Raw genomic sequence first — 27,841 nt, 5'->3', positions numbered from 1 at the left:
ACGTTATCCCCCATGCCAAATTCTTGACCTAACCCCTTCCATTCAGCCAGAGGTGTAACTTGACCAGCATGCACTTTCTATAATACCGGTGTCTTCTTATGTCGCAGAAGGGTCTTTGGGCCCCCTCAGGCTCCTGGGCCCGGTAGCGACTGCTACCTCGCACCCCCTATGGCTACGCCCTAGAGCATGGTGTGAAAGTGCAAAAAGGTGAGTAATGTTAATTGTGCCAAAAATCTGCAATGTTTTTTTTTTTTCTTTACACCACCTTTGATAAACTCCTCTCATAGTTGGAAATACATTGCGAACAACCAAAGTTTTCCAAACATTTGTACATGGTATTTTGACTAACCTGGAGAGAATGTTTGTCCTGGAGTAGTGTGCTCATACGTAGTGGAAAGCCTGATCATGGGAGTATGTCCAGGAAGTTGTGTTTGTGTAGCTTTCCCTTGTGAAGTATGCAGTGTCTCATGGATCTTGACTGTTGAGGATATTATTGTAAATCTTTCTACTGTTGTGGATGATGAAGTGGAAACTCGACTTGGTCTTGATTCTAGAGAAAAGGTTTTATATCAATAAATATTAAATGATCACTTCTATTTTTGACAGCATTCTTACTTTGCTTCACTTTTTCTTACTATACTGTATATATATACAGTACAGACCAAAAGTTTGGACACACCTTCTCATTCAAAGAGTTTTCTTTATTTTCATGACTATGAAGGCATCAAAACTATGAATTAACACATTTGGAATTATATACATAACAAACAAGTGTGAAACAACTGAAAATATGTCATATTCTAGGTACTTCAAAGTAGCCACCTTTTGCTTTGATTACTGCTTTGCACACTCTTGGCCTTCTCTTGATGAGCTTCAAGAGGTAGTCCCCGGAAATGGTCTTCCAACAGTCTTGAAGGAGTTCCCAGAGATGCTTAGCACTTGTTGGCCCTTTTGCCTTCACTCTGCGGTCCAGCTCACCACAAACTATCTCGATTGGGTTCAGGTCCGGTGACTGTGGAGGCCAGGTCATCTGGCGCAGCACCCCATCACTCTCCTTCATGTTCAAATAGCCCTTACTTTCAAAGTTTTCCCAATTTTTCGGCTGACTGACTGACCTTCATTTCTTAAAGTAATGATGGCCACTCGTTTTTCTTTACTTAGCTGCTTTTTTCTTGCCATAATACAAATTCTAACAGTCTATTCAGTAGGACTATCATCTGTGTATCCACCTGACTTCTCCTCAACGCAACTGATGGTCCCAACCCCATTTATAAGGCAAGAAATCCCACTTATTAAACCTGACAGGGCACACCTGTGAAGTGAAAACCATTTCAGGGGACTACCTCTTGAAGCTCATCAAGAGAATGCCAAGAGTGTGCAAAGCAGTAATCAAAGCAAAAGGTGGCTACTTTGAAGAACCTAGAATATGACATATTTTCCGTTGTTTCACACTTGTTTGTTATGTATATAATTCCACATGTGTTAATTAATAGTTTTGATGCCTTCAGTGTGAATCTACAATTTTCATAGTCATGAAAATACAGAAAACTCTTTGAATGAGGTGTGTCCAAACTTTTGGTCTGTAATATATATATATATATATATATATATATATATATATATATATATATATATATACACACACACACCAAAAAATGTTTTAAAAAACAGAATATGTTTTACACAGTATTTTAGAGTCTTCAAAGCAGCCCTTTTATACTTGAATGACAGCCTTGCACACCCCTGGCATTCTCTCAATCAGCTTCATGAGGTAGTCACCTGGAATGGTTTTTCAACAGTCTTGAAGGAGTTCCCAGAAGTGCTGAGCACTTGTTTGCTGCTTTTCCTTCATTCTGCTGTCCAACTTATCCCTAAACATCTTAATGGGGTTAAGGTTGGGTGATTCATGTCAAATAACCCTTACAGTACATATCCTGGAGGTGTGTTTGGGGTCATTGTCCTGTTGAAAAACAAGTTATGGTTGCACTAGGCACAAAACAGATGGGATGACATGCCATTGCAGAATGCTTTAGAATGATGTAGTAGCCAGGCTTGTTAAGTGAGCCTTGAATATTGAATAAATCACCAACGGTCACTGCACTGTCCTGGAATATCAGGAAGATTCCTAATTTCCTTAGCGTTAAGCATGCCATAAAAACTAAAGGGGTCAATTATTAACAGAAATTAATCTATTTTGGCGTATTTCTGGTGCAGATTGTGGCATAATCTGTGACTTTTCCCTTCTCATGCCAGGTCTTAAAAAGGGTGTGTGGCGTGGGCGGGGAAGGGGATGGGCTGGCAGCCCTTTCTCATCATTTCTATACCTGTTTTAGACAGGCCATGGATGTGCCGTCCTCTACATAACGTTGGCGCACGGGACTATTAAGACCAGTGTCTGAAACGTCAGTCTTAATAATTAACTCCTAAATCTTTTTAGGCAAGCTTATCATGCTCCTTAAAGTGGTTGTCCCATGAAAAACATTCTACAGTTTTTCAAACCAGAACCTGGACCTAAATACTTTAGTAATTATATGTAATTAAAAATTTAGCATAGCCACTGAGTTATTCAATAAAATCTGTCTGTATAGCGCCATCTGCTGTTATTTTTTTTTCTTATTTCTTTGACCTGCTCCCTGAGAAGGCCGCACATGCTCAGTTTCATCCTTCAAATGCTTCCTGAGCTTTGATAGGGAGAGCTGAGACACGCCCCCTGGGCTGCAGTAGAAAATACACTCCCCTTGAGCTGTAAGCTTGATATCAATCCAGCAGAGCAATGAATGGGGAGATCGCTGGGACCATGTTATGTACAGGGCTGGTTCTAGCTTTTTTTTTTTTAGAAAGAAGTTGTCATGTACTATATAATCTTTGATTTTCATTTTTTACATTAGTCATGGGATAACCCCTTTAAATTGACTCTTTGCCATTTGTCCTCCTGCCCCTCATTCTTCAGAACAAAACACCATCAGTCAACAGTCATTCTGTCCTATACTCAATGTGCTGTTCCGTGGAATAAGGGACATTTGCCTCATTGCTACTACACAAAGCCATCAACTCACTACTTTAGTGTACTAGGAAGAGTTACCTTGCACAATTTTTTATGCCATTGTTTACACTTATCCTGTTTTATATGGTAAACTGCATTTTATGTTTATTGTAATATATCCTCATTTGCACTGTTATTGCACTACATCTGCATTGCATTGGGAATTTCTACTTATGCACTGAGAAGCTAGCAATCTTCCACAGTTACTATTATAGACTATGCAAAGTTTTGGAGGGAAAAACAGACAACCTTTTGACTGTCTGGGTAATTCTGTTGTTTATGTCTGAAGACTTGTTTATGAAAAGAAGATGGTTGGCATTCCGACTATAATGTTGTTCTGAGTGCAATGTCTTAATACACCACGGCACTCAGAATTACTGGGAACAATTTAAACAGGAATATGTTCCTGAAATATAGTGAACTAGAGTAGTCTGCCTTGATGGAATCTTAAGGGGACCTATATAAGCCTTAACTAAATTGCCCCTAAAGGTTTTTGGCCGCCTGTTGCACATCCTCGCGGCACTTGAACGCCGCCCCTGGGCACCTTCAGAACCTAATTAACATATTGAATAAAAGTGTTTTTTAGCGAAAATAAGCGACGGACAGCTATACGGTAAGTAGCATTCCAATATGGGGACTATAATGCAGCTCATGGTGTCAGTGTTCTATAATGGTCAGTTTAGGTGAAAGACTCCCTTTAAGCAGAGGTCAGTGTTTCTGTATGAACTGACGTATTTTCGGTATGAATAGGTGATAGGTGACAATATGAGCTAGACGGTTGGTGCTTTTGGTCCTATCTAGGTTGTTCTCTTGGTTCAAGATTGTTCTTTCTTTGAGTAGTAGCTACATGGGGTAGCTCCTGTTACAGTGGACTATGTCATTTTCCTATTTTGTATATATCGGGTTAATGTGCTTCTTTATCAGTCAGTGTGTGTTGTGTTACATAGTGGAGGTTGTAGTGATGGTCTTCACATCTCCCTGGTACCAGTGATAAGCTATGCTAATGACCACTGTGACCCTCAGGAAATGTTAAGATTTGAGATATCTACACTTTACAGGGGTCTCAGTGCTCTGGCTATGCTTCAAAGCATTCCTCACCGCAGGCGGTAGTAGTTAGATGTTGGGGGTAGTGATCCCCGGCCCCTGCTAGTGATAGTACAGACAGGGGAGGGGGTGTGTGTTTCTGGATAACTGAGACTGGAAGTAGTAGTCAGTTGTTGGGAGATGTGAGAACAAGCTGAGGCGTTCTCTCCTCCTGGATTTGCTTAATATGGGAACTTGGAATATCTGTAACTTTACCTGCAACTTCCGTGTGTGACCTCCAATAAACTGTTCACGGGTGACAATCCCCATTGCTTAGTGCCTATCTTCGTCAGTCACAAGCCGATTTCGTGACAGCCCCGGTCTTCGAATTTCTTGGATATTTCATCCAGAAGTTTCACTCAACTCGGGAATACTAACAATTGTCTACACTCTTAAATTGAGATCTTGGTAATAAGCCCTTTGTTGTTCTGGGATGATTATTGGTGTAGTATAGCAGGGTATTGCAGTGAGTGGGTTTAGTGAAGATGTCAGTAGAGAGTGCATGCTTCTCGTTTTTTATTATAACCGTGTCCAAGAAGTAAATTCTGATGAGATCAATGTGTTCTGTAAATTGTAGATCTTTATCGATGTTGTTATGGAAATTGGAGAATGTATGAAAGGATTCAGATTCACCCTGCCAAATGCAGAAGATATTATCGATTTATCTTCACCACATTATAGGATTTGTCTAGAATATAGTATTGGTATAGACCCATTTTTCTTCAAAGTATTCCATAAAAGTATTTGCATATGGCAGGAACACATAGGGCCCCATCACAGTCCCTTTCCTCTGCATGTAGAAATCTTGCAACATAAAAAAATTATTTTGTAGGACAAATATAAAAAATTCAATGCATAAAGTCTGCTCAGATAATGATAGGGCTGAGGTGGATAGAAGAGATGCAATTGTTTCTATCCCTCTTTCGTGTCCAATGGATGTATATAGACTGTTCACATCGAGAGTTATTAGTAAGCTCTTAGGTGGAACGTTCTGTAATTCAGAAAATAGGCAAAAAGCGAGTCCTATTTGTAATATGTTGTGTTCCGTTGGGGCCAAGGTCCTAGAAGAAATGTTAACCACTAGATGTGTACCTGTGACCTCGTCTATATCCCAGTATGTCCTTGATTTATGGATGCCCCTTTCACGTCTGGTACGTTTAATTTTCTGTGTTTTTGGTATACTCATTGAGGAAAAATATGCTGTGGGCAGTGGTGATGGGCTGATCTCTCACTGCCTGAACTTGATTAAGCATAATCATGATAGGGTGTATAGCCATGAGGTGAGACTTGTTTATGTCTGGATTGGTCATTTCCATAAACTTGTATTGAAACTCTATACAAGTCTATTACATACTGAAATCACAACATTGTTTCTGTTTAGGCTGTGCTTCTCCACTCTACTCCTCCCATTAGAAGGTTCTACTTCAGTTAGAAACTGTATATAAGGAGAACAGTTAAAGTCCCTAGTTGTCAGATAGGGACCAGTATTTAGTAGAAGAGACTCTGCCAGATGGCACAGGTGATTAGAAGAAGATGCTGACAGAGGAATACTATGCCACAGATCCTGGATCACCAGCCCTTTGACCAGAGGCCCAGCTGGACAACTGAGCCACAGACCCTGGATCACCATCCCCTTGGCCAGGATACTAGCCTTCTAAGAGAGAGAGACAGAGACAGAGACAGAGACATCTAGCTCAGGCCTTCCCTCATCCCAGTACCTTCTTCTGCCAGGGAGAAGACTGGAGAAGCCAGCTTAGTGCCTTGCCTGTATTTTTTTGCACTTGAGTTCCTCCAGTAAAGAAGCACACTGGTTTACTCTAAACCCCGACTCTCTGCGACCTGCCTGCAACTTTCTGTTGCACTACTATTTTAGAACTCGCATTTAACTGACATTAAAGTCAATGAAGTCAAATTCACTTGCAACTTGTAAATCTGCAATAGAAAATCCATCAGGTCTAGATTTTTTGCAACTGTCACAATGTGGCAGCATGTTGTGTGTCACATTGCGACACAATTGACAATCATTAGGTACATTGTTGTGTGATGCATATCACTGTGTAGCCCTAGCCTAAAGAAGCACGCCCTTGTATTTATTGTTGGCCCATTTGAATACCACATAAGACATGTGGTAGAGCAATGATTTAGCTTACCAGTCACTGGAGTTATAGGCTCTGTTCTCAGCCCCACATGACCCTCTACTCTGACTAGCTAATTCATAAAGCGTCTTTAGTGTGGACTGGATGTCAGGCTCTATATTCACTCCTATGAGACTGACATCAAGGCTACACAAGAATGAACAGACAAATTGACATCCTATTCACATTAAGGCGTATTCCAGGATTTTATTATTGATGATTAAGGAAAGGCCTTCATTATATGATCACCAGGGGTTCGACACTGAGCAACCGCACCGATCAGCTATTTCAAGGTAGCACCAGAAGTTGGCACCAAACTACACAGTGAACACAGTGATAGTCGATCCATACCAAAATCCTGGAATACTCCTTTAGGTTAGGGATACATTGTGGCTTTTTGTAGCATTAATGATTGATTTTAATTATTAGGTGACAGCTGCAGTCCACAAGATTGCATACAACCTAATGTATTACTTTGGACTGTAAATAGGCTTGTCAGAACTGGGGTCATGTGGGGCAAGAGGTACACCACTGCTCTACCACATCATATCTTATATGATATTCGAATGGAAAAAAAAATGGATAAAAAGGGCTAATTAAAAAAAAATTCTGTGTGAATCAATAAATGCTAAAGTATCACCAAGGGTATGTCACCAAAGACTACCCTATCCAACTATTTGAACATAGCTGTGGTTCACTCTATTAAAGTGCCAGTTTTATTTTGTTCATTCAAGGCTCCATTTTTGTGTTATGTAATTTTTTTCCTAATATGCAAATGAGGCACTTGGTGCAACAAGGGCGTCATTGTTACTCTTGTTTCTCCCAAACTCTCCTCCTATCTCTGGCCAGCCTTCCCTTGCTGCTTTGATTGACAGGGCCAGGCAGTGGGAAAGCAGCCAGGCAGAGGAGGAGAGGAGCTTAGGGGCAACCAGAGCAATAGTGATACCTCATTGCACCATTGCACCTAATTCTCATAACTTGGAAATGGAACCTCGGATCAACAAAAGAAAAGCAATGCTTTAATCAGGTGAACCACAACTATGTGTCTAGGCAAACAGTTGGATATGGAGGTACCTAGTGATAGATTACCTTTAATGAGAGCCTGTCTACTTTCCTTACATAGTTTCAGAAATAACAATTCTAGAGCCTCTTTTCTTAGAGATGTACATGTGATATTCCTCTATTATTCCACCTATAAACATAGGAATAAACTGACAGCAGTGTATAACCATTCCCCTGTCTCACTGTAAGATTGTGTAAGGATGCTATCAGATTTTTTTGCATATCTAATGTGGCTGTAAGATAAGGGTATATTTATGTCCCAACATAAAATTGCAATTCTTACCTGAAGTAGTGAATGGAGATTTTGTATTGATTGGAGCTGTAGTAGGAATTGATGGGTCTCCTAAATTGGACATGATAAAACCAGATGCATTTCAGACTGGGCCTCTGTCAACTCGAAATATAATATTACTAAAATTCTCTGTAAAGACCTTATTTTGCTCAAGTTTGCTCCTCACGAACTGTGTTTCCAATGCCACAGTGTTGGCATGACCACCTACTCTACATGACCATTGCAGCTAACACCCTGCTCAATGGTCACCTGGGATAGTCAGGCACTTTATTGCTGCAACCCCAGTCTCCCAGTCTCACTACAGCAATGACACACCCAACACCTACATGTGACTATAAAGCCAGTCATGTGGGGTAATTGGGCATGTCATCGCCGCAGCGCTGGAAACATAGACCACCAGAAGCAAAGAAGCAGTGACACTGGAATGTGGGGGATTAAGTAGAAAGGCTTTTTTTTTTACATTCTCAGCCTTATACCATTTTTTTTTTTTTGGGGGGGGGGGGGGGGGGGACTAGAATGAAACAGGAAGCACAGCTCCGTTCAAAGTGTAGTGGTCAGCTACCATTCAGACCCTCACCGATCAGATATGAATGGCCTATGCTGAGGATACGTCTTATTCCTTTAAGTGGTACTTACGAATGCAGGAGATGTTTCCATATTTCCAGTCTGCTTTCTTTGTTTTACCATTAAATTGGCAAATGGCAAGATTTGATGTGCCAGCTTGACGTTTGTAGCCATCTTCGCATATATACCGCAAGTGGCTGTTCACTTCATAGCTTTCTGAAAACAGGTTCATCTTTACGTTCTTTACTCTCTTTGGGACACTGCAGACTAGTGAATAATAGAAATTAAAATGTTTAGATATACACAAGGACTCTATTATTAAACTGGATGATTTTCGGACAATTATCAGGAGCAATCATTCATGAAAACTCGTTCCCAAGTGTGGCGCTGATCAAAAATTGTTAGGAAACATTCTTTCCTGTATATTTACTTGTATATAAAGTGCAAGTGCTGCCAAAAATTACAAGGAAGAGGCACTCCGATACAACCTGTATATCACATAAAGGAGGGCCTCATTCACATTGTGGTACAATTGTTCATGTTGTAGGACTCCTACACTCATAAAGCCTATGATCAAAAATTGTTAGGAAACATTCTTTCCTGTATATTTACTTGTATATAAAGTGAAAGGGCTGCCAAAAACTTCAAGGAACCGACACTTCAATATACCCTTTATTACACATACACACCCTTGAAAAATTATGATTGATGGCCTGCTGGTGACCATCTAAAAAATTAGGGGTGAGGGTCTGCTGCTGAGATGACCATCTAAAACATTAGGGGAGAGGGCCTGCTGCTGATCTGATCATTTAAAACATTAGGGGTGATGATCTTCTGCTGAGCTGACCATCTAAAAAATTAGGGGTGAGGGTCTGTTGCTGATCTGACCCTCTAAAACATTAGGGGCGAGGGCCTGCTGCTGATCTGACCATCTAAAACATTAGGGGCGAGGGCCTGCTGGTGATTCTCTAAAACATTAGGGGCGAGGGCCTGCTGCTGATCTGACCCTCTAAAACATTAGGGGCGAGGGCCTGCTGCTGAGCTGACCATATAAAACATTTGGAGCGAGGGCCTGCTGCTGAGCTGACCATATAAAACATTTGGGGCGAGGGCCTGCCGGTGACCCTCTAAAACATTAGGGGTGAGGGTATGCTGCTGAGCTGACCCTCTAAAACATTAGGAGCGTGGGCAGCCTAATAAGCATGTTGATATGATGGAGGAGGAGGACGAGAAAAGAAAGATTGAACCATATACCCTTTTTGTGGTGGAAGGGGTGCATGGGAATACAGTGTATTCAATGCACCATAAAAGCCACATTTAAAGTGCCTTTATGTTCAGCCGCTTTCCTCTGGTGGAGTAGAGAAGTCAGGGGCAATCCAGGCCTTGTTCATTTTGATAAGAGTCAACCTGTCAGTTGACAGGCGGATATGCTTATCAGTTATTATGCCCCCAGCAGCACTAAATACCCGCTCTGACAAACGCTGGTGGCAGGGCAGGCCAGCATCTCCAAGGCGTAGAGCGCCAGTTCGTGCCACGTGTCCAGCTCAGACACCCAATAGTTGTAAGGCACAGAGGGATCACTGAGGACGCTGAGACGGTCTGCTACGTACTCCTTCACCAAATCACAAATAGTGGGTAGCTTAGTAAAACTTAACGTCTAATAGTATCATTAAAAAAATAGGCCCATAAAGTAATAAAAATAGACAAACTGCATACGTATTAATTCATACATGCAGAGTGGTCAAAAAGGGACCCAGTTAAGGGATAGTAGTAAGAGGGACACAATGCTGGGTCTCTTACCCTAGGTGTCCCTAATTCTGCCTATATCAGGTCCTCACTACCAAACCCTAGAACATCCCTCTTGTCCGTTTTTGACTGCCCAGCTTCTTCAGACAGATGTGAAAGGGTCCAATCACTCCTGATGCCACTGGTAATCACATAAATGGAAGCCTTGCCATATAAAGTGTTTGCAACACCGTGTTCCTGCCTGACTTGGTCAGATATATATAGGATAACACCTGTGTTGCTAAACGTAACAGGGTAATAAGATATCCCTATAATGCACAAACAAATGTCCCGACGCGTTTCATCGGCATCTGCCAACGCCTCAGGGGACTAGTATGCTATTATGACCAAATAATGCCAAGTCATATATCAAACAGGGATAATCAATGTTCAAAATAATGTTATGTCTTGATGATCCCCAAATCAGCTACAAGCAAGGATGATGTGATATGATCAACCTAGGTAAGCTATAATCAATGCTCAAAAGTAATATAGTGGTCAATCATGTAAATTGAATGAATCATTATGGCCAGATTTCGCCAAAATAAATTCCATAAACATTCAGTAAGGTATGCCCAAATGCTCAAAGCAATAGTTCGATGGCACAAGATCTTTATTATATAAATATACTCATCTGTTTAATGTTCGATATGCATTGCTCAGAGGAAGGTGGTGCGGGTGTTCTCCATGGTGTCCTGCATATGGCAGCGGCGGTATGGATACACTGGCGGCCTGTTTAAAAAGCCGCGATACTCCGCTCCATCCACGCCCCCTCTACGTCACTTGACCCGTCACATGTTAGATCATGTGCTCATCTCGCGGTCACGTGATCGGACGGATCCAGGAAGTGCTTCAGATACAACAGTGCACTTGTAACCTGGTAACCGCCCAAACTTACGGCGTCGCAGGTGGACGGGATAGTCGCGATGAGATGGGTTAGCCTAATGGGCAAAGATAGTCATCCCCATGCATCGCTAAGATTGTAAACGTGCCCTGAGGATGCGCCAACATAGCGGTCCTCAGGGAAATATCTCAGAGTTTATCAGGCCGATTTATGGTCTTTCTGGCATACCAAAAATTACCTGCAAAACGTAAATATCCCAACAGCTGTCGAATAGGGAAGAAGTGAAAGACGAAGATTAGTCCAGTTCATGATCTTATTGTAAGTATATAGCATCAGGTTCGTAATGCAAAACACTGATCGCTCTAAAGAGTATCGGGGCAGGGGGAGGGGCCTACTGAGCTGTAGGGTACACCCATGATAATGTTGGAACAGGTCCAATCAGGGGATCAATTAAAGGTCAATATAACAGCCAAAAGACAATTGGTCATTTAGCCCCTCCATCTTGAGTTGAGAAATCCACCACGTTTCTCTTTGTAGGACCCTCCTATCCCAATCTCCTCCTCGTCCTACGGTCGCCACCTTCTACAGTCTGCCAAAAATTCACAAAGGGAATGTGCCCTTAGGGGACGCCCCATTGTGTCAGGGGTCAATAGCCTGACCAAAAATGTGGGGATCTATCTAGACCACATTCTGGCACCTTTTGTGAAGACACTACCTTCGTATTTGAGAGATACTAGTAAACACTTGGGCCGTCTTGAGGGAGTCTCACTGGAGAATGACACATCTTTAGCCTCCATTTATGTTGAGCCACTGTATTCGTCCATTCCACACACACTAGGATTTAAAGCAGTGGAGACATTTTTCAACACAAGAGGCCGACAATACCAGGCCCATAACCTATTTGTCTTGCGCCTATTGGAATTTACCTTGACGACTAATTACTTTTTGTTTGATGGTGTCCTTTACCACCAGCTTAGGGGCACTGCGATGGGGAGTTCTTGTGCCCCATCGTATGCTAACCTGTTCCTGGGCTGGTGGGAACGAACCTTGGTATTTGGCGATATACCCATTGTACACATTACAAGAGTAATTATATGGGCTAGGTTTATAGATGACATATTTGTCATCTGGAAGGGCGAAGTGAAAGACTTTGTTGTACAGGAGTTGAACATCAATGAAATAAATATGAAATTTACATCAGATTTCAAAATGGATGTTCTCCCCTTTTTAGACATCGAGATATCTAGGGGCCCAGAGGGTATGATTCAAACTAGAACATTTAGGAAGCCCACCACCACGAACTCTGTTACATTGGAGTAGTCATCATCCACAGTCCCTTAAAAGAGGGATCCCGGTGGGGCAGTACCTGAGAATTAGGAGGAATTGCTTCACTAGGGAAGATTTTAAACAACAAGCTGATGATTTACGACAGAGATTTCAGGAGAGAGGCTATCCTGACTCAGTTCTTAGGTCAGCATTTAGAAGAGCATGCGACACTAGTCATATCGAATTGCTGTATCCTAAACCTAAAGGGACAGAAAATAGCCTCATACGCCTCATAGGGACCTTCAATGGTGCATCAAAGGAGGTCAAGGAGGTCCTGAGGAAACATTGGGAAACTGTTCAACTTGATCCTGATATTAAGGAAGTGATTTCGGAGACTGCACAAGTGACATATCGTAGGGGTCTTAGCTTAAGAGACCGTCTGCTCCACAGCCACTTTAGTGAGCCACCGAGTAAAACCGAAATGTGGCTCCGTCGCCCTATGGGATGTTATCGTTGCAGTGGCTGTGTGGCTTGAACACATATCACCCAGGGACGTTCTTTTAGGAGTAATGTCACAAATAAAGACTATCAGATCAGACACTTTATAAACTGCTGCACTAAGGGGGTGGTCTATAAGGCAAACTGTAACTGTGGCCTGGAATATATAGTCAAAACCACACGTGAACTGCGGCGAGGGGTGGGGGGAACACTTGGGTGATATAAGAAATAAAAGAGAAACACCGTTGGCTAAGCATATCGATACTTTGCACAATGGTGATTTCTCAAATCTAAAATTTATAAGGATTGAGATAGTCCCGCGATCAGGACGAGGAGGAGATTGGGATAGGAGGGTCCTACAAAGAGAAACGTGGTGGATTTTTCAACTCAAGACGGTACACCCAGAGGGGCTAAATGACCAATTGTCTTTTGGCTGTTATATTGACCTTTATTTGATCCCCTGATTGGACCTGTTCCAACATTATCACGGGTGTACCCTACAGCTCAGTAGGCCCCTCCCCCCTGCCCCGATACTCTTTAGAGCGATCAGTGTTTTGCATTACGAACCTGATGCTATATACTTACAATAAGATCATGAACTGGACTAATATTCGTCTTTCACTTCCTCCCTATACGACAGCTGTTGGGATATTTACGTTTTGCAGGTAATTTTTGGTATGCCAGAAAAAGACCATAAATCGGCCTGATAAACTCTGAGATATTTCCCTGAGGATTGCTATGAGGATCCTCAGGGCACGTTTACAATCTTAGCGATGCATGGGGATGACTATATTTGCCCATTAGGCCAACTCATCTCATCGCGACTATCCCACCCACCTGCGACATCATAAGTTTGGGCGGTTACTGGGTTACAAGTGCACTGTTGTATCTGAAGCACTTCCTGGATCCGTCCGATCACGTGACCGCGAGATGAGCACATGATCTAACATGTGACCGGGTCACGTGACGTAGAGGGGGCGTGGATGGAGCGGAGTAGTGCGGCTTTTTAAACAGGCCGCCAGTGTATCCATACCACTGCTGCCATATGCAGGACGCCATGGAGAACATCCGCACCACCTTCCTCTGAGCAATGCATATTGAACATTGAACAGATGAGTATATTAATATAATAGTGATCTTGTGCCATCAAACTATTGCTTTGAGCATTTGGGCATACCTTACTGAATGTTTATGGAATTTATTTTGGCGACATCTGGCCATAATGATTCATTCAATTTACAGGATTGGCCACTATATTACTTTTGAGCATTGATTATAGCTTACCTAGCTTGATCATATCAATCATCCTTGCTTGTAGCTGATTTGGGGATCATCAAGACGTAACATTATTTTGAACATTGATTATCCCTGTTTGAAATATGACTTGGCATTATTTGGTCATAATACATACTAGTCCCCTGAGGCGTTGGCAGATGCCGATGAAACGCGTCGGGACATTTGTTTGTACATTATAAGGATATCTTATTACCCTGTTACGTTTAGCAACACAGGTGTTATCCTATATATGTCTGACCAAGTCAGGCAGGAACACGGTCTTGCAAACACTTTATATGGCAAGATTTCCATTTATGTGATTACCAATGGCATCAGGAGTGATTGGACCCTTTCACATCTGTCTGACGAAGCTGGGCAGTCAAAAACTGACAAGAGGGATGTTCTAGGGTTTGGTAGTGAGGACCTGGTATAGGCAGAATTAGGGACACCTAGGGTAAGAGACCCAGCATTGTGTCCCTCTGTCTAGTATTTCCTCTTCAACTATCACTTACCACTATCCCTTAACTGGGTCCCTTTTTGATTTCTCTGCATGTATGAATTAATACATATGCAGTTTCCAGTTGTTATCAATGCAATACTATTTTTATTACTTTATGGGCCTATTTTTTAGTGATACTATTAAACGTTAAGTTTTACTAAGCTACCCACTATTTGTGATTTGGTGTTTAATTTAAGGGTTTAGCTCTAAATACAAAAAATGTGGTTGACCATACTGATTTGGTTGTGTGAATTCACTACGTACTCCTTCACCATCTTCCAAAACTTTTCCCTCCTTGTGACACTAGGCCGCGCATCAGGGTGAGGGTGGTGGTGGCGGGGTGTCATGAAACTGTCCCAGGCCTTAGAGAGTGTTCCCTGCCTCTGTTGGAACTGCTGTGTGTTCCCCTCGTCTCCTCTCCTCTGTTGCCCAAATACATTTTTGGAGCAATTTTTCTATAAGGACCTTCTGGTATTGCACCATTTTGCTAGTACTCTCAACCACAGGAATGAGAGACAGCACACCGGGAAAAATAGTGGCGGCTGGGGACTGAGTAACGAGGGACCGCCACCGCCATCAGGCTGCGGAAAGCTTCAGTGTCCACAAGCCTAAATGGAAACATTTTCAGGGCCAGCAATTTGGAAAGGTGCGCATTTAGTGCTATGGCCTGTGGGTGGGTGGTTAGGTATTTGCGCTTTCATTCAAAGGCCTGGGGTATGGATATTTGTACACTGTGCTGGGACACAGAAGTGGATGTGCTAGCTGATGGTGCTTGCGAAGGTCCAGGTGCAGGACAGGAGGCATCCGGGCCTGCGTCTTGGACAGGGGATTGGCCAGCATGTAACACAGGGGAAGTGGAGGCAGTGGTGTGACCTGCAGACACTGATTGTGGACCCAGTAGTTCGGTCCACCTATTAGGGTGCTTTGATGCCATGTGGCGGATCATGCTGGTGGTGGTAAGGTTGCTAGTGTTCACGCCCCTGCTCATTTTGGTACGGCACAGGTTGCAAATGACAATTCTTTTATCGTTCGCACTTTCCTCAAAAAAGTGCCAGACTGGGGAACACCTACCTCTTGGTAAGGCAGATTGCCGCAAAGGGGTGCTCCAGGAAACAGTTGCGGGCCTTTATGGTGTGGCCCGCCTTCTCCCTTCTGCCACCCCACTGCCTCTTCCATCCCGTTGCGGTGCTGCCGATCCCTCCGCCTCTTTACTGCTGTCCTCGCTCGGCTTGCCACCTTCCCAGGTTGGGTCAGTGATTTCATCGTCCACCACCTCCTCTTCCACTTCTTCACTCTGGTCATCCTCCTGACTTGTTGACCTAACAAGAACCTCACTTATTGACAACTGTATCTCATCCTCATCATGAACCTCTTGAGACACTAATTGCGGTTGACTTATTGGCAAGTGTGTCTCATCATCATCCACCTCGTGAAACACTAATTGCCGTTCCCCACCGTCATCTTTTTCTGACTGTGGATGCTCAAGAGTTTGGGAATCAGTGCACAAGATCTCCTCATATCCCTCTTCAAGCGGGCTTGGCGAGAGGGCGAAATCAAGGAATGATGATGAAAAGAGTTCCTTGTAATATCCGAGTGTGGGATCACTTGTTTGCCAAAACTCTCCATGGTGGGCGGAAGGAGGATCAGGGTGAGGATTCTGTTGACCAGACTCTTAGCTACTGTGACTGGACTTTGTGGAAGACAGGGTGGTGCTTAACCGACTGGAAGCATTATCTGCTGCAATCCAACCAACCACCTGGTCGCACTGGTCTCACTTAGAGAGTGGTGTCCTGCGCCGCCCTGAAAACTGGGACATGAAGCTAGGTATCGTGGATGAGTGTGTTTCTTGTGCTCTGGCAGCAGGCACAGTTTCACCGCGCCCAGGGCCATGGCCTCTGTGTGCACCATCAGCAGCACGGCCACTTCCCTGTCCCTTACTGCTTGCCTTGAGCATATTAAATGGTATATATGCTTGCAAGTATGTCACACATACAGTAGCGCAGGTTTTTTAAGTGTATGCGCAAATAAATTAAACTGAATGTCACTGATATTTAGGATGCTCAAACGTTATACAGGAGATGTAGCGCAGGTAATGTCGCTGCTGTCACCAGCGGCTAACGTTATACAGAAGATGTAGCGCAGGTAATGTTGTTGCTGTCATCAGCAGCCAAACAATTGCACACAATTTAGCGCACATTGCGCTAATATATTTCGCAGCCAGATAAAACAATAGTCCTTAAAAGGACTGTTGGGTCTTTAACACCTTTCAACACTCAAAACTCCCAAAACTTAGACAGGCACAGACAACCATTGCTGAGAGCGCTGTTGCAGCTACACAATTCTATTACTTACATTAATATGTGAATAACAGTCTTTATTATATCATTCACAAATCTCTGAATGATATTAATCCTGGTAGCATGCCACTGCCCTCTAAAATAGATGTTACCAGGGGCAGACTGGCCTTAGACCTTACCGGGAAATGTCCCAGGTACATAAAGTTCTGATGTTCTCAGCATTAATTAATGTAGGAGCTTCAGGCACGCATGCACCTGGCCAGCATCCGCAGGTGCCCTCCTGAATTCAACTGTATTGCCTTTCTCAAGACGATAAATTTTCATACTGCGGCACTGGCAGCAGTATTTTGGGCTGTACTGTGGTATTTGGTTCTGCTGGGGTGGCATTTTGTTCTGCACTATACGGTATTGCTGGTCCCTACCCACCCACTTCTGTTGTCCCTGCCTACTTCTGTCGCCCTTTCCTCTCTCAATTTGGACCCGAGTACAACATGGGGCCACTTTTAGTTTTTTCCAGGGCCACTTTAAGTTCCCAGTCCACCTATAGATGTCACAGATGTGACATCACTCATTGTTTTGCATATTATCAAATAGTGCCACCAAAAACTTTTAAACTACTTTTTTAATTTTTAATTCATAACAAATCCTACAGTGCAGTCTGTTATTAACCCCTTCTACCATGGACCTTCCTGCCCAGGACATTTTTTGCAAATCTGACGTGTCACTTTATGTGGAAATAACTTTGGATCACTTTTACTTATCCAAGTCATTCTGAGATTGTTTTCTCGTGACACATTGTAATTCATGACAGTGGCAAATTTGATTCGATATATTTCACCTTTATTTATGAGAAAATCCAAAATTTACCAAAAATTTTGAAAAAAACCCAATTTTTAAAATTTCTATTACTCTGCCTTTAAAACAGAAAGTGATACCTCAAAATATTTATTACTTAACATTCCCCATATGTCTACTTTATGTTGGCATCCTTTTGAAAATGCAATTTTATTTTTTAGGATGTTAGACGGCTTAGAATTTTAGAAGCAATTCTTAACATTTAAGAAAGTTAAAGAAATTTAGTTCAAAAAGTAAAAAAAAAAAATTAAAACCCACTTTGAGGACCAGTTCAGTTATGAAGTCACTTTGTGGGGCTTACATAGTAGAAACCACCCATAAATGGCTCAATTTTAGAAACTAAACCCTCAAGTTTATTCAAAACTAATATTACAAACTTTGTTAAGGGCACTTTCACACTAGCGGCAGGACGGATCCGAACAGGCTGTTCACCCTGTCGGATCCGTCCTGCCAGACTGCTGATCTGTCCCCACTGACTATAATGGGGACGGGGGGCAGAGCTCCGGTGCAGCACGGCAGTGCACGGCGAGAGGCCGCCGGACTAAAAAGTCGGACATGCAGTACTTTTAGTTCGGTGGCCTCTCGCCATGCACTGCCGTTCTGCACCGGAGCTCTGCCCCCCATCCCCGTTATAGTCAATAGGGATGGAGCGGCAGTCCGGCGGCACAGCGAAATAGCGGCAGGACGGATCCGACAGGGTGAACAGCCTGTCGGATCCATCCTGACGCTAGTGTGAAAGTACCCTTACTCTTTAGGTATTCTACAAAAATTAAAGGAAAATGGAGATGAGATTTAAAAATGTCACTTTTTTGGCAGATTTTTCATTTTAACCCATTTTTCCTGTAACACATCAAGGGTAAAACAGCCAAACAAAACTTAATATCCATTACCCTGATTCTGCAGTTTATAGAAAAAACCCACATGTGGTTTTAAACTGCTGTAAGGGCACACAGCAGGGCTCAGAAGGCAAGGAGGGCCATATGGTTTTTGTAAAGCAGATTTTGCTGGACTGGATTTTAGACACCATGTCCCATTTGAAGCCCCCCTGATGCACCTTACAGAAACTACCCAAAAGTTTTGGAAACTACGGGATAAGGTGACCGTTTTATTGATACTATTTTGGGAGTACATATGATTTTTTATCTGTCTATATTACGCTTTTTGTGATGCAAGGTAACCAAAAATTGCTGTTCTGGCACAGTTTTTATTTTTTGTTTATTACAATGTTCATCTGACAGGTTAGATCATGTGCTATTTTTATAGAGCATATTGTTGTAGATGTGAAAATACCAAATATGTCTTTTTTTGTTTGTTTGTTTCAGTTTTGTTTTTTTAAAGTTATGTTTTTCTGTCTCTATTTTCTGAAAGCCATATTTTTTATTTGCCTGCCAGGACCCATTTTTTTGCAGAAAGAGTTGACTTTTATTGGTACCATTTTTGGGTACATATGATTTTTTTGATTATTCAATAATACACTTTTTGGGGCAAGGTGAACAAATAATTGGTTGTTTTGGCACAGTTTTTATTTTATTTTTTTGACGGCATTGACCTTAGAGGGTAGATCATGTGATATTTTTAAAGAGCAGGTTGTTACGGACGCAATGATACCCAATATGTCTCTTTTTTATACATTAAAAGCATTTATGAAACAATAAAAATATGTTTTAATGTCTCCATTGTCTGAAAGCCAAATTCTTTAATATTTTTTGGGCAAATTGTCTTATGTGGGGGCTTATTTTTTGCGGGATGAGGTGACGGTTCGATTGTTACTATTTTTGGGTACATATGACTTTTAGATTGCTTGGTATTCCACTTCTTGTGATATAAGGTGACAAAAATAGCTTTTTTGGAACAGTTTTTATTTTTATTTTTTTTACAGCAGTAGGTCATGTGATATTTTTATAGAGCCGGTTGTTACGGATGTGACGATACCTAATATGTCTAGTTTTTTTTATTTATTTTACTTTAACACAATAAAAGCATTTTTGAAACAAAGAAAATCGTGTTTTAGTGTCTCTATTTTCTGAAAGCCATATTTTTTTTTTACTTTTTGGGCGATTGTCTTATGTAAGGGCTTATTTTTTGAGGTGACAGTTTTATTGGTACTATTTTGAGAAACATAACGTTTTGATCGCTTGTTATTGCACTTTGTGATGTAAGGTGACAAAAAATTCCTTTTGACATTTTTCTTTTTTTTGCGGCATTCACCAGACATGGTGAATTATGTAATGGATGTGGCAATACTTAAAAAAAAAAAAAAAAGAGTAGACATATTAAGGCTTTAAAAGGCTATGTACACCTTTGGAGGTAATTTTTGTTTATGGTTTTGCTCAATTTTGGCTTAAAATCATATTTTTAATTTTCCTTTATTAAAATTATTGAGCTGTTCTATCACAAAGGATTAACAGTTTTTCTAACTGTGTGACTGGTACTTTCACTTTCACTTTGTGCTGGTCATCTAATAACCCTTATCTCTAAACTACTAAGAGGTCATAAATACTTAAGTAAGCCATACTCTTATCAGTAATTGAGCTTTGATAAGTGTGTATAATGTCAGAGAGCAGAGATAAGGAACCCGTTTGCTCCCCAAATGACAGAAAATTCAAAAAATCCACAGGCTGCTACTAGAGCATCTCAGCTATGTACACAAAAAAGGATTAAATTTTTTTAGTAAAGAGTCAGACCATTTGAAACAATGATTTTTAGCTCAAAATAAGTACAATGCAATAATAAAAATAAATCGCCCCCAAAAGGTGTACCATAGCCTTTAACAAAATAAAAGCATTTTTTAAACAAAAAAATAAATAAATTATGTTTTAGTACCATATTTTTATATATTTTGGATGATTGTCTTATGTAAGGGCTCATTTTTTGTGGGATGAGGTGACTGTTTGATTTGTACTATTTTGGGGTACATACGGCTTTTCGATCGCTTGGTATTGCACTTTTTGTGATGTAAGGTGACAATAAATGACCTTTTTTGGGACCGTTTTTATTTTTCTTATGGTGTTTATCTGACGGGGTAGATTATGTGATATTTTTTAGAGCCGGTCGTTACGGACGCGGCAGTATCTAATATGTATGTTTTTTCATTTCAATTTTTTTACAACTTTAGGGCAAAGGGGCGTTTTGTTTTGTTTGTTTTTTACTTAAATTTGTATTTGCTAGTATACATTTTTTTTTTTACATTTTTCTTGTAGAAGGCAGGTCCTGATGCCTCTGCAAGGCATTGGACTGCCTTCTGACCAATCGGGTCCCCGATGTGGGGAACCAATGGAGACCCTGACTGACCGCAAACAACTTCTATGCTTTGGTCAGTGCTGACCGCAGTATAGAAGGGGTTAATCCACCAGCAACGGCTACAACAATGCCGGTGGATACAGCAGGGGCCCGGCTATCAGCGACTTGCGGGCCCCTTTACTGATCAGACGTGCACCACTCCAGTGCCCGCCCAATCACCATGACGTAATAGTACGTCAAATTGTGGGAAGTCGCCTTCCGCTATGAAGTACTATTATGCCATATGTCAGGAAGGGGTTAAACAGGCCCTTTGTTGCCATGTATGTTGCTGACATTAATAATGCTGCTGTCTTGGTGTCAAATAGCTTGAAAGGGGTCAGGTACAGTCCTAGGAGACCCCAGTGTGTCACAAATGATTCAGCCATATTTATTCGGACCAAATCTAAGTTGATGGTTGATTTCTGGTTCGCCCAGTAGTCGTTTTGCGGTGAACTTTGCTCATTCGCAGTTTGCCGAACGGGCGAACATATGGCAATGTCCGCTGGCGACATTCTTTTACATTGTGAAGAACTTTGACCCAGGACACATCCATCAGGTGGTACAGGACAGCCAATTGAGACATTTTAGCACATGGACATATCCCCTACCTTATAAATAAACCTGATCTGGCCGCCATTTTACATTCATTCTTTTGCCAGTGTAGGGAGAGGTTGCTGTGTGGAGCAGGGAGAGACTGTTAGGGAGACCAAACGCTAGCTAATAGGACCACAAAAGTCCTTTTAAGGGCTGGTATAGGTGTGCTATCGATAGGTGTTACTTACTGAGGGGTGTAATATACTAACATAGAAAGTATATTCGCAGTTCTGCTGTGATACTGCAGCTATACAGAGGGACAAACGCTATTGGAGCAAATAATTTCTACTGGTGTGATATACCAGTTGTCCCCCAAAAAAACTGTTTGAAGCAGGGGTACTATATACCAATTATATACTTTCAATATAGTGCATTTGGGTAGTGCAGCATTTGTTTGCAATTTAGCTGTGTTACCTCAGCTACACAGAGTGACAAATGCTATTGGAACAAATCATTTCTACTGGTGTGATATACCAGTTGCCCCTCAAAAAAACTGATTGAAGCAGGGGTGTTATATACCAATTATATATGTTCTATATAGTGAAATTGGGTAGTGCAGCATTTGTTTGCAATTTAGCTGCGTTACCTCAGCTACAGATAGTGACAAACGCTATTGAAACAAATCATTTCTACTGGTGTGAAATCTGATTCAAGCAGGGGTGTGATATACCTATAATATAATTTCTATATAGTGCATTTGTATTGTGCAGCATTTGTGTGCGGTTCTGCTGAGATACCGCAGCTATACAGAAGGACAAATGCTATTGGAACAACTAATTGCAACTGTTGTGATTAGAGATGAGCCAATCGAAGCTGACGAATTTGTTCCGAATTTCAGGAAAATTTTGATTCTGAACGATTGCGAATCTCCTCATGCTTCGTGGTAACGAATCGCATTATTTCCTAAAATGGCGGCTACACGTGTGAGGACATGGGGCAAGGAACTCTGGGAAAGCGGGATGGCCCATAATGCCATGCATGCAGCCAATCAGTAGCCAGCCAGCCCGGTGATGTCACAGCCCTATAAATAGAGCGGCCATTTTAGATGCTGCCATTCACCATCGTACATTGTTCAGGGACAGACGTGTATGAAGGCGCTAGGGAGAGTGAAAGAAAAACTAAGATAAATATATGCGCAAGTCACTTTTGCTGATATAATTTAGTGGCCTATTTCAATACAATACAAAAAATATATACGCAGGTCACTGTTGTTATTTACGATAAAATCATTTGCAGTCATTTCTTGTGAAAAAGCATAGGGCGGTATTTCAGTAATACACGAAACATTTAAACGCACTGCACGGTTGCATTCATTTCTGGTGAAAGAGTATAGGGGCTTATTTCATTAAAAAAATTAAAATACATACGCACTGCTGGTGAAAGCGTATAGTGGCCTATTTCAGCCCAAGAAGAAATATATATTTTCAGTTCACTTTTGCCGTTATTTCTGTTGAAAGCGTATAGGGACATATTTCAGTAAACCAAGAAAAATATATTCTCAGTTCACTTCTGTAGTTATTTCTGTTGAAAGCGTATAGTGGCCTATTTGAGTCCAACAAGAAATAGATATTCTCAGGTCACTTCTGCAGTTATTTCTGGTGAAAGCGGATAGGGGTGTATTTCAGTACTACAAGAAAAATATATTCCCAGTTCACTGTGGCAGTTATATCTGGTAAAGCCTTTACTGGCGTATTGCAGTATAAAAAGAAATATACATTCGCCATTCGCTGCTGCAATTATATCTTGAAAAACCTTTATTGACGTATATCAGTAGAAAAAAAATATATACATTCGCCGGTGCACTTATATGTAGAAAAACCTTTATTGACGTATATCAGTAGAAAAATTTTAATATATTCAGCTTTCACTGTTGCAGTTATATGAGGTAAAGCCTTTAGTGGCGTATTTATGTACAAAAATCAAGATATATGCAGCGTTCAGAGCTGCAGTTATATGTGGGAAAGTCCTTTTTGCTATATGGACTGAATTACGTTGTGTTGAAATTTTGTATTTATGTTTCACACACTGCACACTTACGTGACGACGTCCATAAGAGAGGCGCACCTATACATGTCAATACACTATGCACTAACCCTGCACAAAAATGCTAAATAATTCACACCAGCCCGCATCTATCTACGGTATTGCTTACTGGACACCTCTGGGACTTTTCTGCAGCGCAGAACCCGCACGAGGTCTGCGTCTTGCTCTTCCAGCGCGGACCTACTTCCTCTGCTGCGTCTCGTTCACTTCAGAAAAAAATCTTGTATTCTGCATTAAGCGCTGCACTGATATGCGCTAAAATCTCTTGAAATATTTGGGTGGAAAAAAATCTTGTATTCGGAATTAAGCGCTGCACTGATATGCGCTAAAATCTGTTTTGAAATATTTAGGTGGAAAAAAACTTGTATTCGACGTTAAGCGCTGCACTTATATGCGGTAATCTTTTGTGAATTATTTCGGTGGAAATAAAAATTTCCACCTCCTCCATTAACTTCCTCACCTCTTCATTAACATCGGACACACTAACTTTACCCCCCCCCCCCCGCTATTTATCTAAGTGGTTTCTGCACCACCTAGGAGCGAATAAAGGTAAATGATACTGCCTGCCTGTTAAAGGGAATTATAGCATGATACCACAATACATTTGATATGACATTTAGCAAGAGTTTAAAGTGCCCACATATAGCACATAGTGGGACACTGCATCAAGATGAATCAGGCGTGGATCAGCCAGGATTTCAACACACCAATGCCTGATGCATCAGACTAGATCATCCATGGTGCCACACCAATATTTTGACAAAAGAGACCGTTTTCTTCTGGCTACCTGCCTCAGCTACTATTCTGATGCTGTTACCTGCCTGATGCCAAACATCTGATGCCAAGTGCTCATTCTTTCACCCACCATCTTTAGCAAGTACTAGTATTGCCACCCACCTCCACACTATGTCACCTTGCCACTCTGTGGCCTCCTGGTGCTGCCATGTCCACACTATGTCACCGAACCACTCTGTTGTATCATGCTGATGCTGCCATGTCCACACTATGTCAGTGTTCCACTCTGTTGTATCATGCTGCTGCTGCTGCCGCCATGTCCACACTATGTCACCGTGCCACTCTGTTGTATCATGCTGCTGCTGCTGCCATGTCCCCACTATGTCACCGAACCACTCTGTTGTATCATGCTGCTGCTGCCATGTCCACACTATGTCACCGTGCCACTCTGTTGTATCATGCTGCTGCTGCTGCCATGTCCCCACTATGTCACCGTGCCACTCTGTTGTATCATGCTGCTGCTGCCATGTCCACACTATGTCACCGTGCCACTCTGTTGTATCATGCTGCTGCTGCTGCCATGTCCACACTATGTCACCGTGCCACTCTGTTGTATCATGCTGCTGCCATGTCCATACTATGTCACCGTGCCACTCTGTTGTATCATGCTGCTGCTGCTGCCTCCACACTGTCATTGTGCCACTCTGTGGCCTCCTGATGTTGCCGCCACCTCCAGACTTTGTCATTGGGCCACTATGTGGTTTCCTCATGCTGCTTCCACCTCACCACTCTGTCATAGGGATACTCTGGACTTCTCATGCTGTTCACACCCTCCCCACTTCATGACTGGGCCACTATTTTGGCTTTCGGCCTGGCTGACATCATCATTTATTAGAATTTTCTGCTGATCTGCCAGAAGGAAGGAAAAATGAGACGCACAACAGATCCTGTCTGTGTAGAAGCTGTAAGGCCTGTATGGTCCCATCAGAATTGGCTTATGATTTGGTAGACAAAACACAGAATATTCCATTCACTTGTCATCTCTGTTTTAGATCCACTCCTGTTTTAATTGGCATTAGCAATACTGAGCAAATGCTGACCGAGTGAAGGTGTATGCTCCAAAGACAGGATCCGTTTTTTGTGGGTTATTGTTCTGCCGGATCAGAGGAAGGGCAAATGAATCAGTGACGTCAACACAAACTTACTTCTGACACCCTCTCCACTCTGTCGGGGGGCTCTACTTGTATAAGCATGTAACAGAACAGGTTTTGTAGACATCTATGTGGAATCAGCTGACAAGAGTGTAAAAGGAGTGCGCTTCTTCTTGACACTAACATCGACCTATAAGGCAGAGTTCATACTTCAGTTATTAGGCCAGTTTTGGCAAATTTAAGTATACTTTCTTATAATTTTAATCAAGTTTTGGTTTAATAAAATTTATGTTAAAATATTTAATAAATTTAATAATAAAAAATTAAATGTTGCGTAAGACCGGAGAGAATCGGACAGTCTTCTGTTTATTCAATGACGTGGAGGGTGTTGCGATGGAGAAAGCATTCCAAAAAAACTATTGCTCTACATCTGGAGCAGAATCCTGTCAAGATTGATGCAAGTGCGGTATTGGCTGCTCATCCAGCAAGATACTTCTGGGGGAACCTGCCTTCCAGGCTTAGGCCTCTACTAGCGACAGACAATGAGAAGAAGACAAAGCTTGTTCTTTTCTGTACATTGAATGAATAATGTTTGGGTCCTGTACTCCACTGGTCTGCAGTAAAATTGATATCTAATGACCGTCTAATATACCTCCAGCCACATAATCACTTGATGTTTTCTGTCCGGTGAATACCTAATGTTTGGGGCCTGTACTCCCGTGGAATAAAATAAAAAATTTCTAGGATCCAGCATGGCACATTTTGGAGAGTTTCAATTTAAGACGCATAAAAATGGCCCCTGATTAAAATACATATTTTTTGTGGGAATTTTTGCCATTGATCCCCCTCTGGTATGTCACTGTCCATGTTGTGGGACGATTTGTGCACTTCTTGTAAATATTTGATGGCTGCAAATATGAGCTGAAGGTTTTTGCAGGGGCCTGCCACAAACTTGCAGTTCGCGAACATTTGTTCGTCCATCACTAGTTGATTTGATCGAATCGGACCCAAAATGAGTTTTGGGAAATTTGCTCATCTCTAATCATTAGTGATTCTTTTCTGCCCAGACATGATGCAGCAAAATATAGTAAGTGCTCATAAACACGGCAGAGCCTGTAGTGCATGGTAGCTTGTTGCACAGGGCCCAGAGGTGGGGTCTTTGGGGTTGAATGAACAGAACTCTTGTTTCCTAGATGCAGAAAAAAACAGTGCCCCTCAGTTTGAAATTTGAGGTACAATAGAGGTCTCATGTACCTCTATAGCACCTCTGTTATGGCTCCACACAAAACCAAGCCATAATATAGCCATATAAAACGTTACAACTGAAATTCTGCAGTCATGGTACATTGTGTGATCAATTATTAGAACAGAAAAAGTGACAGAAAAACATAAAAACCTAATTTAATGGGTAGTAGAGCTTCCCCTAGAAAAATAAAATGTGTGACATGGTAACTAGTGCATACAGTACCATTACTGGTTTGAATATTCATATATCCCTTTGAAATCCAAAATAAATATAAGCAGGAGGTTAATATGAAAAATATAGATACAGTTTATATAAAATAAAAGATTACAAGTAACAGTAATGTACAGGGTGGGCCATTTATATGGATACACCTTAATAAAATGGGAATGGTTAGTGATATTAACTTCCTGTTTTTCCAGCAAGATGGTGCACCACCACATTATGGGTGTTAGGTCCGAGCATTCCTAGATGAACAGTTTCCTGGAAAGTGGATTGGTCGTCGTGGGCCAGTTGAATGGCCCCCAAGGTCTCCCGATCTGACCCCCTTAGACTTTTATCTTTGGGGTCATCTGAAGGCAATTGTCTATGCTGTGAAGATACGAGATGTGCAGCACCTGAAACTACGGATACTGGAAGCCTGTGCTAGCATTTCTCCTGCAGTATTGCTACGGTATCAGTGTGTGAAGAGTGGGAGAAGAGGGTTGCATTGACAATCCAACACAATGGGCAGCACATTGAACACATTTTATAAGTGGTCAGAAACTTGTAAATAACTCATGAAAGAATACAGTTACGTTAAAACCAAGGACACCATTGTTTTTCTTGTGAAATTCCCAATAAGTTTGATGTGTCACATGACCCTCTTCCTATTGAAAAAACAAAAGTTGGATTCAAAATGGCCAACTTCAAAATGGCCGCCATGGTCACCACCCATCTTGAAAAGTTTCCCCCCTCACATATACTAATGTGCCACAAACAGGAAGTTAATATCACCAACCATTCCCATTTTATTAAGGTGTATCCATATAAATGGCCCACCCTGTATATCTACAGCGTAAGCTATTTTAAACTATGTGCAGACTTGGCAGATTTATTACAGACTTAGGGCTCATGCACACGACCGTATGTATTTTGTGGTCCGGAAAACCCGGATCCACAAAAAATACAGAAAACGTCCATGTGACATCCGTGTTGCATCCATTTTTTTGCGGGTCATTGTAATAATGCCTATGCTTGTCCGCAAAACGGACAAGAATAGGACATGTTCTATCTTTTTTGCGGGGCCACGGAACGGA

At 41.8% G+C, this 27,841-nt stretch overlaps 1 protein-coding gene across 5 annotated transcripts in view; it reads right to left on the bottom strand.

Moving 5' to 3' along the window:
- Positions 1-27,841, bottom strand: part of IL15RA (interleukin 15 receptor subunit alpha) — an 84,575-nt gene that overhangs the window by 6,950 nt on the left and 49,784 nt on the right. For all 5 annotated transcript variants that reach the window (XM_040413339.1, XM_040413334.1, XM_040413338.1 and 2 more), the window contains 3 exons: positions 8,252-8,446; positions 7,607-7,666; positions 350-550 (listed from right to left, as the gene is read on the bottom strand). In XM_040413339.1, coding sequence (XP_040269273.1) covers positions 350-550; positions 7,607-7,666; positions 8,252-8,411 — 421 coding nt within the window. In that variant the 5' untranslated portion in view covers positions 8,412-8,446. The remainder of the gene's footprint in view (positions 1-349; positions 551-7,606; positions 7,667-8,251; positions 8,447-27,841) is intronic.

The sequence above is a fragment of the Bufo bufo genome, chromosome 1 (genome assembly GCF_905171765.1).
Source record: "Bufo bufo chromosome 1, aBufBuf1.1, whole genome shotgun sequence".
NCBI classification, from domain to species: Eukaryota; Metazoa; Chordata; class Amphibia; order Anura; family Bufonidae; genus Bufo; species Bufo bufo.
This window is presented reverse-complemented; position numbering and strand designations above follow the sequence as displayed.